The following is a 12,001-nucleotide window of genomic DNA, read 5'->3' as shown; positions in this document are numbered from 1 at the left end:
CCAAGAACTGTAGTCAGGTTTGACCCAGATTCCTATGGAGACCTTGCTCTGCCCTGGGACCCAGTGCACATGAAAGTCCGTGTGCGCCTTTTAAGAATGGGGTCTCTGTTTCCCCCAGTCCTGTGGAGCTCCTGCACACAAGTCCTACTGGCCTTCAATGCCAGATGCTCCAGGGGCTCTTTCTCCCAGTGCCAGATCCCAGCACATGAGGGTTTGATGTGGAGCTCAGAACTCTCACTCCTTTAGGTGAGTCTCTGTGAACCAGTTAGTTTTCAGTCTCTGGAGCTTCCCACCCAGGAGGTATGGGGTTGTTTATATCGTGAAATTGCCCTTCCTACCTCTTGATGTGTCCTCCTCTTTTTCTTCTGGAGTAGGGTATCTTTTTTAAGGTTTCCGGTCCATTTGGGTGGAGATTGCTCAAGCTTTTAGTTGTGAATTTTGTTGTTTTTAGGAGAGGAGTTGAGCTCCTTCTATTCTGCCTTCTATTCTGTCCTTCTATTCTGCCATCTTAATCCTCTCTCCTATTTTTGACTTTGGTTATGGTGTTTTTTGCCATGCCAAATTTTTATGTATTTGTCTCTGTTTTTAATGCATTAAGGTTTTAGTCAGGTAGTAAAACCTTTCTTTGTCTCAGGTTGTTAAGGAATTCACTACTGTTTTCTTCTAGCACTTGTATAGTTACACTTCTTACATTTAGATCTCTAATGTATTTTGAGTTTATTCTTGTGTTTAATTAAAGAAATGGATCTCCTTGTATCTTAACTAAATGGCTATCCAGCCATGTATCTATGGATACATTACATATCTATTTATTAAAAAGACTGCTTTTGCCTCAGTGATTTGAGATACCATCTTTATACCAGGTTTCTATATGTTAGACGAGTTGAACATACTCTCTTAATAATGTATATCTCACTTCTTCTTTTTAGCTCCTAAGTAATTCATTTCTTCTTCTCTTTTTTCTCTGTTGTACTTTCTAGGCTGCTACTACTCATACAAATCCCAAATGGAATAGTTTTTACTTCACTTAGAAATATTGCTCTGCCACTTATACCCACACACACCTTTATAGTTTATAATTTCAAGATATCTATTTTATCTTGATTTGCATAATATTCCTGTCATAAAATCTAAGTACCTTTTTCTGCTATTAGGAGAACTTTGTTTAAACCAATGTTCTAAATTACTCATTAGGGAACTGATAACTTATGAAACCTGGCTTTTTTTTTTTTTTGGTCTCTTTCACCTGTACCCACAGCATATTGAAGTTCCTGGGCCAAGAATCAAATCTGAGCCTCAGATGTGACCTACAGCACAGCTGGGGCAATGCAGGATCCTTAACCCACTGCGTAGAGCCCAGGATCAAACACGTGCTGTCACAGAGACAATGCCAGATTCTTAACCTGCTTTGCCATAGTGGGAACTCCTGGCCTATTCCTGTTATTTATCTTACTGAGTAGACTACAGAAATTTTTTTTAAACCATTCCTTTTGTTTCTCCGTGTATTGGTTACAAATATGTGCTGTTTCCTCATTTAGAGGGCCAGTGTGAGAAATATCCCTTTGTGATATTTGTGTTCCCCCCCTCCCCGTGGTGTGCATTGGCCTGAATGAGATCTAAGAAACTAATCTCAAACGTGACCAAAGTTGATAACATTATATCATTGAAGAGTTGAAACTTGCTAAGAAGAGGTCTTAAATGTTCTCACATGCACATACACAAAAGATGAATAAGTGAGAAAATGGGTGTATTAACTCGCTCTGAGGGAATCCTTTCATGATGCGTATGTATATCAACTCAGCACAATGTATACCTTAAATATCTTAGAGTTATACCTAAATAAAGGTGAAATAAAGAGACAAGATGACATAATTATCAAATCTAAGGGTCTTTGTTATGAAAACCTCAGTCTACACAAAACTAGTGATGCTTTTTTAATGTTTACTCAGTAAAAGACGTGGAATAAAAATTAAAAATGGTTAAGTTGCCACTCACATATTTTTAATAGTCTTAGGTTTTTAAACTGTTATGTATTTGAGGTTTTGAGATTTTAAATCAGCTTCTCCCATTTTCAATACTTTAAAAACTATAGTGATTTGTTATTTACCTAGATATTCGTGTTTTAATGTGGTTTTAGGTTCATGCGAAGTGGATTTTGGACACTGATGTTTTCAATGAATGGATGAATGAGGAGGATTATGAGGTGGATGAGAACAGGAAGTCTGTGAGTTTTCGTCAGCGAATTTCAACAAAGAATGAAGAGGTATTTAGTTTGGCATCATTTTTCTCCACTTAGTGTTTCTTCTTTCTTGGCTTGAATGTTCTCAGATTTTCATTAGTAAACTCTCAAAAAAAAAGTTGCATCAGCCATCAAGTATAGGTAAAAGTTACTCAGTGGCTGATGGCTGCAAAACCATCACAGGAGCTGGCATCCCCCAAAAAGGAGGGTGAGAGTCTCAGAGGTTAAGATTTAAAATGGCCCTTGCAGTATGGAAGGTGGTATAGCTGATTTTGTTCTTTGGATATGAGTATTAATTTTGCGAACCAGGTATCATCACGATAATTTAACATACTCCTGGTTTACCAAGGGAATACTGATTTAATTTTGATATATTCAAGGTTTTTTTGGTTTTGGCTGCAGCTTGTAGAAGTTCCCCAGCCAGGGATCGACAACCTCAAATCCTTAACAGCTAGGTAACCAGGCAACTCCAGCTTTAATATTTTAAAATAGCTTGCTTTCTTCTTCTTTTTTTTTTTAAATAGCTTTCTTAAAGCATGTATGGAGTACAAAGCGTAGGCCTTAATGGTCTCAGTTATAGTTCATTTCTTTTTCAAGATGGTAGGACTTGACATTTAATAATCTTAAATCCTTTGAGAGGCCTAAACACTTAAATATTTATCCATAATTCCTTGTAAGTCACAACTGGGTGGGTGGGTGTGTCACTAGAGGAAGACTTAAGATTGAGGAAAAGGCTTGTTAGATGTATTAGTATTGGGTTATGACAGCCTCAGATAGACACCCCTGATTCTAAAAGTTCTCACTGGGGATACTTCAAACTTTTGCTTTTTGTTTTGCATTGTAGTTTTTTGAAAAAAAAAATCTTGGAGACATATCCTTAACCAGTAACTTAGAAAGTATAGTCTTACGACATTCTCATCGTGGCTTTAGTTTTTTGAAAAAAAATCTTGGAGACATATCCTTTTAACCAGTAACTTAGAAAGTGTAGTCTTATGGCATTCCATTGTGGCTCAAAAGACAAAGGACCAAAAAGAAAGTACAGTCTTTCATACCTGTTTCCAGCCCTGGGACTTTCCTACTAAAACTCTTTTTCACACACTGTGTATTTTGTATTTTTAAGAAGAATTTTAAAATTGAGTCTTTTTCATATCTTTGTCCCTGTTTGCTTTTTTGTTTGTTTTTTAGGGCTGCTCCCTCGGCTTATGGAGATTCCCAGACTAGGGGTCAAATCGGAGCTGCAGCTGCTGGCCTAAGCCACAGCCAAAGCAATGCGGGATCCAAGCCGCATCTGTGACCTACACCACCACTCACGGCAATGCTAGAGCCTTAACCCACTGAGCGAGGCCAGAGATGGTACCTGCATCCTCATGGATATTAGTTGGGTTCGTTACCACTGAGCCACAATGGGAGCGCCCCCTATTTGCTTTTGAATGTGACTTTGAAATTTTTTGTTTAACTATTTTAAAATATCTTCCCCCACTGATAAGCTTACATATTTGTTTCCCAGTAATAAAGTGTGAACTCAGTCTTTTCTCTCAGTAGAAATATTATGATTTCCACATTACATTATTACATTGGCACTTTCGTATCCAATACTGTTCAGCGTTAGGTTGTTTGCTATGCAGAGTTTGGGCATGTCTGTTTTGTAGCATAGCATAAAACAACATAGCATAGTTTGAGTACCTGTGGGATGGTTCTGATATCTCCATAGTGGTGCATCACCTGGAAGGCAAGGAAAGTCTGACTGGTGGTGGTGTCACACCAGGATGCTTAATAACGTGCTTTTCATTTAAACTGAGCTAGTGTGTATGGTATCATTTTTGTGAAAACTCACCTTTGAACAAGGGTTTTTAGAAACTGAGGACTCAGAAAAATTGGCTGATACATGTTTCCATTTACTTCTTCCTTCCTAGCCAGTCAGAAGTCCAGAAAGAAGAGATAGAAAAGCATCAGCTAATGCACGGAAGAGGAAACATTCACCTTCCCCTCCACCTCCCACACCCACTGAATCCCGGAAGAAGAGTGGAAAGAAAGGGTAAGAACTGCAGCATGATTTAGAAGATATGGAAGCAAACTCTAAAGGACTTTCTAGGTTTTTTTTTGTGTGTGTGTCTTTTCTAGGGCTGCACCTGCAGCATATGGAGGTTCCCAGGCTAGGGGTCTAATTGCACCTGTAGCCGCTGGCCTATGCCAGAGGCACAGCAACGCGGGACCTGAGCCGTTCTGCAATCTACACCACAGCTTACGGCAACGCTGGATCCTTAACCCACTGAGCAAGGCCAGGGATTGAACCCACAACCTCATGGTTCCTAGTCGGTTCTTTAACCACTGTGCCACAATGGGAACTCCTATACATTGTTTTTTATATTATTTTCTATAATGGTCTATCCCAAGAGATTGGATGTATTTCCCTTTACTGTACAGTAGAGTCTTATTATTTCTCAATTCTAAATGTAATAGTCTGTATCTGTCAACTCCAAACTCCCAGCCCATCCCACTCCCTCTTTTTTCTACGTCTATGAGTCGCTTCTGTACATAGATAGGTTCATTTATGCCATATTTTATATTCCATATATAAGAGATAACAGTATTTGTCTCTCCTTCTGACTTACTTCACTTAGTATGAACATCTCTGGTTGCATCCATGATGCTGCAGGTGGCACTATTTCATTCTTTCTTATAGCTGAATAATTGTCCATGTACCCATCTTTTTTTTTTTTTTTTTAAATACTACATCGTCTCAATCCATTCATCTGCAGTGGACGTTTAGGTTATTTCCATATCTTAGCTATTGTGAATAGTGCTGCAGTGAACATAGGGGTGCATTTATTGTTTTGAATTACAGTTTTGTCCAGATATATGCCCTGAATGGGATTTCTGGATCATCTGCTAGTTCTATATTTAGTTTTCTGAGTAACGTCCACACTGTTTTCCTCAGTGGTTGTACTAAGTTTACATTCTCACCAGCAGTGTAGGAGGGTTCCCTTATTTACAGTGGACTTTTGGCTGAAAGAAAGTCTTACATTGTCTTGGTTGGAAGTCTGTGTTGATAGCTTGTCTTCTTATGAAATGTTATCTGATGAATATGTTATGTCTTATTTATACAAAGGCTCCCTGCATAGAACCCCTTTTCTGTGTCATTGTATGTATTGAGAAGTATGACTGGTAAGAAATTATATTCACTGAAGTTACTGTCTTTCTCCAGTTTTTCCCATCTGTTCCATACATGATCAAAATGACTAATAGAGAATTTGAATCTCTATTTCATGTTTTGTGACAATGTAGTGCCTTGTTCATTGAATAACATTTGTACTTAGTGAATCTTCCTTGAGTGTAGATTTTGATTTCTATTGAATTAGTTATTGTGGGGATTAAGTGAGACTTTTGAAGATCTTGCATGGTGCCTGGTCTGAAGTGGATACTTAATAAGTGGTATGTAATACATGATGATTTACTATTATTATATTTTAAATAGATACCTAATAATTTCAGGTTTCCTGGCTCAAAATGTATTTTAAATAACTTCTCAGAATTTATTGTTTAGTTTTAGAAAATGATAGTTTGCAAAATTAATTTTTTTCAGGTGATAGCAGATTTGTTGAATCACTGGCTATTGTCAAGATCTTTATAGTCTGGTCATCTCCTCTCCATCAGCTTCATTCTCTGACTTTATTCACTAGTTGGATTTTCCTTTCACTCTCTAAAACATGCTTTAAATCTCATTTCTTGAAGGGTAGGGCTTCTTGAAGCATTCTTAACCACGTGTAGAAGGTTTTAGGAAAATTAAGAAACTATAGGTTAGTGGGGTTTTTTTGGTTTTTCATTTTGTGGCTACTGTGACATGTGGAAGTTCCCAGGCTGGGAGTTGAATTGGAGTTACATACAGCTGGGGCCTACACCACAGCCATAGCAATGCTGTATCCAAGCTGCATCTATGACCTACACATAGCTTGCAGCAATGCCTGCTCCTTAACCCACTGAGCAAGGCCAGGATGGAGCCTTCATCCTCATGGACGTTATGTTGGGTCCTTAACTGGCTGAGCTTCAACGGGAATTCCATTTAGGTCGTTTTGTTTTGCTTTTAACTTTTTGTTTGGTTTTGTTTTGTCTGCACCCATGGCATGTGGAGTTTCTTGGGCCAGACATGAAATCTGCACTACAGCTGTAGCCACAGCCGTAGCAGTGATGATGACGATCCTTAACTCACTGAGTTGGAAGAGAACTCCTAGCTTAGTTTTATAAATTATATTAACGAGTCAATCACAGTTATAAAAAGATTTTTGCTGTTTTGTCACATCACAAGTATTGTGACATAAAAATTAAAATGACAAAATAGATTTTTTTTAGTGGGGTACTGTTGAGGGTGACCTTATTTAAACTTGTGTTCTGAATCTGACTGTTGATGTTCAGAGAGTTCAGAGCTCCCTGAGTTCTTTGTCAGGAAAGTCATAACAATTTTTTCAAATATTCCTGGGCCTGAAATCAGTGTGCTGCTATTCTCCCCCTTACAGACTAAGATGGGCTGCCAGGATCACAAAACCAAGGTGTGTTGTCCAGGAGGCTCACAGTGGTGGCACTGAGGCTCTACTCTGCATGTAAAACCCAAACAGTTATCCCAGAGTAAATGTATGCATGTCCTTCAATTGAATGTATCTGCCTTCCAATGAACAGGACTTTCATTTGTTTAAGTTTCCCCTTAAAATACTCAGCCAAAACATCTTGAAATCTCTTTCCTGATACTTGGTTTATTCATTCCCTGCATCTTTTCTTCCTTTTAAGTATTTTATCTTCTTACCACCTGTAGTTTCATAGGCTTTTAGAAAATTGTCATGGAATTTTCATTTTAAACAGTTTTTTATGCCAAATACTTTGTTTTAACCTATGCCAACACGTTGTCCCTCTAAAAAGAGAACTGTGAGCATTCTCTCAGCAGTATGAGGAGTCAGCCAGCTTTTGCTCCATTTTCACTCACTTGTCAGTGTCTTCTAGATTACTACCCTAAAGCAAGAATTTTGTTTCTCTCTTTTATGCCTTTACTCATCATTTTAAAACATTGTCTACTTTTTAGTGAGTTGTTATAGTTCTTAGGGTTTAGCTTAACTGTCACTTGACTAACTCTTGTAGCTGGTATTATTCTTTGTTTCTTGTATTCCTTTTTCTGTATTGGTACACATCACATTATATGAGGTAGTTAACGGTTTCTAACTTGTCTCCCCTGTAATTTCTACATGTTATGAATCATTCCATTCTTGTTTGAACTTTAACTTGCTTTCTGGTTTGTGTTAGTTTTAATTCATTTTATTTATTTATTTTTTAAACTGAAGTATAGTTAATTTACATTGTTGTGTTAGTTTCATGTGTAGAGCAAAGTGATTCAAATATGTGTATGTACATATGTTTTTCATATTTTTTCTCATTATCATTTATTATGTGATACTGAATATAGTTGCCAGTGCTATATAGTAGAACCTTATTGTTTATCTATTTTATATATAGTAGTATATATCTGCTAATCTCAGATTCCTAATTGATCACTCTTCCCTCCCCACTTTGGTAATTATAAGTTTTGTCTGTGTTTCTCTTTTGTTTTGTAAATAATTTCATTTGTATCATGTTTTTAGATTCCACATATAAATGATATCGTATGGTATTTGTCTTTCTCTTTCTGACTTCACTTAATATGATAATCTCTGGGTGCGTCTGTGTTACTGCAAATGGCATTATTTCATCCTTTTTTTAAGGTCGATTAGTATTCCCTCGTGTGTGTGTGTGTGTGTCTGTATCTCACATCTTCTTTAACCATTCATCTGTCGATATATAGGTCGCGTTCATGTCTTGGCTGTTGTAAATAGTGCTGCTGTGAACATTGAGATGTATGTATCTTTTCAAATTAGAGTTTTCTCTGAATACATATGCCCAGGAGTGGGATTGCTAGATCATATAACTCTATTTTTAATTTTCTTAAGAAACTTCCATCCTGTTTTCCACAGTGGCTGTACCAGTTTATATTCCTACCAACTGTGTAGGAGCATTTTTTTTTCCTCCACACCCTTTCCAGCGTTTATTTTCTATAGACTTTTTTTTTTTGGCCACACCCATGGCATGTGGAAGTTTTTGGCCCAGGGATAAAACCATGTCATAGCAGTGACCCAAGCCACTGCAGTGACAATGCTGAATTCTTAACCCACTGAGAAAACATTGCTGTGATTAATGTCAGAAAAAAGGTTTTATCTATGTTCTCTTCTAGGAGATTTATGGTGTCATATCTTATATTTAGGTTTTTAAGCCATTTTGAGGGTTTTTAAAATTTTTTATTTTCGTTTTTTTTAGTTTTATTTTTGTTTATGGTGTGGGGGAGTATTCTGAAGTCATTGATTAACTTGTGGCTGTCCCGCTTTTCCATCACCACTTTCTGAATAGTTTCTACAAGTTCTTTCCTCCTCTGTCGAATATTAATTGATTGTATATGTATGGGTTTATTTCTGCACTTTCCATTCTGTTCCATTGATTCATATGTCTTTGTGCCAATATCATGCTCTTGATTAGTGTAGTTTTGTAAGCACTGTTTGTATGTAATCTAAAATGGTTATGCCTCTAGCTTTTTTCTTTTTCTCCAGGATTGCTTTGGCAATTCTGGGTCTTTCATGGTTCCACAAAAATTTTATGATTATTTGTTTTAGTTCTGTGAAAAATGTCATGAGTAATTTGATAGGGATCGCATTAAATCTGTAGATTGCTTTGGGTAGTATGACCATTTTAACAATATGCATTCTTCCAGTCCAGGAGTATGAGCTACTTTTCCATTTTTTTGAATCATCTTCAGTTTCCTTTAGCAGCGTGTTGTAGTTCTCAGTGTATAAGTATTTCACCTCGTGGTCAGGTTTTATCCTAAGTATTTTTTCTTAATGTGGTTTAAGGAGTGAATATAGGAGTTACCGTTGTGGCTCAGTGCTTAACTAATCTGACTAGGAACCATGAGGTTGCAGGTTCGATCCCTGGCCTTGCTCAGTGGGTTAACAATCCGGCATTGCCGTGAGCTGTGGTGTAGGTCGCAGACGCGGCTTGGATCTGGCTTTGCTGTAGCTGTGGTGTAGGCCAGTGGCTACAGCTCCAATTGGACCCCTAGCCTGGGAACCACCATATGCCCCCGGAGCGGCCCTAGAAAAGACAAAAAGACAAAAAAAAAGTGAATATAAACGAAGTCTCTGAAATTGTTTGCTCTAAGTAGCTATAGTCAGTTTTGTTTATGTTTATGTACCTTCTGTGTTTTAGCCAAGCTAATCTTTATGGGAAGCGCAGGAGTCAGAAAGAGGAAGATGAGCAAGAAGATCTTACAAAGGACATGGAAGACCCAACACCTGTACCTAACATAGAGGAAGTGGTTCTTCCGAAAAATGGTTTGTATCATCTGACTAGACTGTGAGAATTTTAGGTATGATTTGATTATTCTCAGCATTGCCATTAGATGATCCACTTCTTGCTCTGTGTCCCCAGCTTTCAACTTTCACATATTAGTAGATGTCCTCTCTTTAAGATTAACATTGGTGAAATCCCCTCTTTCCTAATCTTTTGGTGTACTTTTGCTATTTGTTGTGCGCTCAGATTTCTCTAAATTTACTAATGCTTTAAAATTAATGATTTTGGTGTTTCCTTCACGGCTCAGTGGTTAACGAACCGGACTAGGTCCATGAGGTTTCGGGTTATCTCTGGCCTCGCTCAGTGGATTGAGGATCCCGCGTTGCTGTGAGCTGTGGTGTAGGTCACAGACAGCTCAGATCCTGTGTTGCTGTGGCTGTGGCGTAGGCTGACACCTGTAGCTCCACTTAAATCATATATGTCCGCTTAAATCATTATTGCTGATATGGTTACGTTTAAGTATATCTTCATGCTATTTTATTTTTCATTTGTCCTTTTTTTTCCTTTGACTTTAATGTTCTTTTGCTTTTTTTTTTGTCTTTTTGTCTTTGTTGTTGTTGTTGTTGTTGCTATTTCTTGCGCCGCTCCCGCGGCATATGGAGGTTCCCAGGCTAGGGGTCGAATCGGAGCTGTAGCCACCGGCCTACGCCAGAGCCACAGCAACGCGGGATCCGAGCCGCGTCTGCAGCCTACACCACAGCTCACGGCAACGCCGGATCGTTAACCCACTGAGCAAGGGCAGGGACCGAACCCGAAACCTCATGGTTCCTAGTCGGATTCGTTAACCACTGCGCCACAACGGGAACTCCTCTTTTGCTTTTAATGTTCTGTTCTAGCCTGTTTATTTGCTTTGCTTTTCTTATATAACTTAACATGGTTTTTTAAAATATAGTTTTGAAATGTACTTCACATAGGTTAAATGCACCACTCTAAAGTATATTTTAATCACTCCAGTGGTTTTTTGTTTTTTTGTCTTTCGTCTTTTTAGGGCCACACTCTCTGCGTATGGAGGTTCCCAGCCTTGCGTCTAGTCGGAGCTACAGCCGCCAGCCTATGCCAGAGCACAGCAACGCCATATCCAAGCTGCATTTGCAACCTACACCACAGCTCACAGCATCGCCTGATCCTTAACCCACTGAGCGAGGCCAGGGATCGAACCCGCAACCTCATGGTTCCCAGTTGGATTTGTTTCCATTGTGCCATGATGGGAACTCCACTCCAGTGGTTTTTAGTAAATTTGTTGCATTGTTATAATCATCACAGTGGTGATGGAAAGAGCTTTAATTCCAGCTCTTTCCATCCCCGTGAACAGAAACTGCATACTTATTAAGAGTCACACCAAGTGATCCCCTTCCCCTATATCTTGACAACTACTGTTTTACTTTCTGTCTGTGTGGATTTTTTAATTCTCTGTTTGCTTTTTAGATATTTTGTTCTTAGTTGGTCCTTTAGGGATTACAGTATATATCCTTAATTTTTTTTTTTTTTTTGCCTTTTTAGGGCCACACTGGCACAGTATGGAGGTTCCCAGGCTGGGGGTTGAATTGGAGCTGTAGTTGATGGTCAATGCCACAGCCACAGCCACTTCAGATCTGAGCCACTTCTGCGACCTACGCCACACACAGCTCACGGCAACGCTAGATGTTTAACCCACTGAGGGAGGCCAGGGATTGATCCTGCATCCTCATGGATGCTAGTCAGATTTGTTTCTGCTGAGCCATGATGGGAACTCCAGTATATATCCTTAACTTACCAAATTGTTTAAGAATCACTGCTGTCTAGTTGAAATAAAAATGTGTGAAATTTACTATAATTTGTCCTTTCCTATCTTTTGTGATGTTTTCATATTGTTTACTTCTACATGTGCTATAATCCCTATAACATTTTTCTTTTTTTGTTTCAAACATTAATTTTTTTAAGGATGAAAAATATAGTCATTTATAATATATGCATTTCTAAAAATCATTGTATTATATGCAAAATAGGGCAGTAAAAACTACACAAATATATTTTGTATGTCATATAGTGGGAAAATTCACAAAAGTAATCAGAAGATTTCTTTTCTTTCTTTCTTTCTTTCTTTCTCTCTCTCCCTCCCTCCCTCCCTCTTTCTCTCTCTCTCTCTCTCTCTCTCTCTCTCTCTCTCTCTCTCTCTCGTTCGTTCTTTCTTTTTTTTCTTTTTTGCTTTTTATGGCTGCACCCGAGGCATATGGAGGTTTCTAGGCTAGGGGTCCAGTTGGAGCTACAGATGCTGGTCTACGCTACAGCCACAGCAACATCAGATCCAAGCCATGTCTGCAACCTATACCACAGCTCATGGCAACCCTGGATCCTTAACCCACTGAG

The 12,001-nt window shown here is 38.4% G+C and overlaps 1 protein-coding gene across 2 annotated transcripts in view; it reads left to right on the top strand.

The window, feature by feature from the left end:
- SMARCC1 (SWI/SNF related, matrix associated, actin dependent regulator of chromatin subfamily c member 1) overlaps positions 1–12,001 on the top strand; it is a 168,365-nt gene that overhangs the window by 52,201 nt on the left and 104,163 nt on the right. For both annotated transcript variants that reach the window (XM_047772896.1, XM_047772905.1), the window contains exons 9-11: positions 2,138–2,263; positions 4,153–4,274; positions 9,512–9,636. In XM_047772896.1, coding sequence (XP_047628852.1) covers positions 2,138–2,263; positions 4,153–4,274; positions 9,512–9,636 — 373 coding nt within the window. The remainder of the gene's footprint in view (positions 1–2,137; positions 2,264–4,152; positions 4,275–9,511; positions 9,637–12,001) is intronic.

Source organism: Phacochoerus africanus, chromosome 1, assembly GCF_016906955.1.
Source record: "Phacochoerus africanus isolate WHEZ1 chromosome 1, ROS_Pafr_v1, whole genome shotgun sequence".
In the NCBI taxonomy this organism is placed as follows: Eukaryota; Metazoa; Chordata; class Mammalia; order Artiodactyla; family Suidae; genus Phacochoerus; species Phacochoerus africanus.
This window is presented reverse-complemented; position numbering and strand designations above follow the sequence as displayed.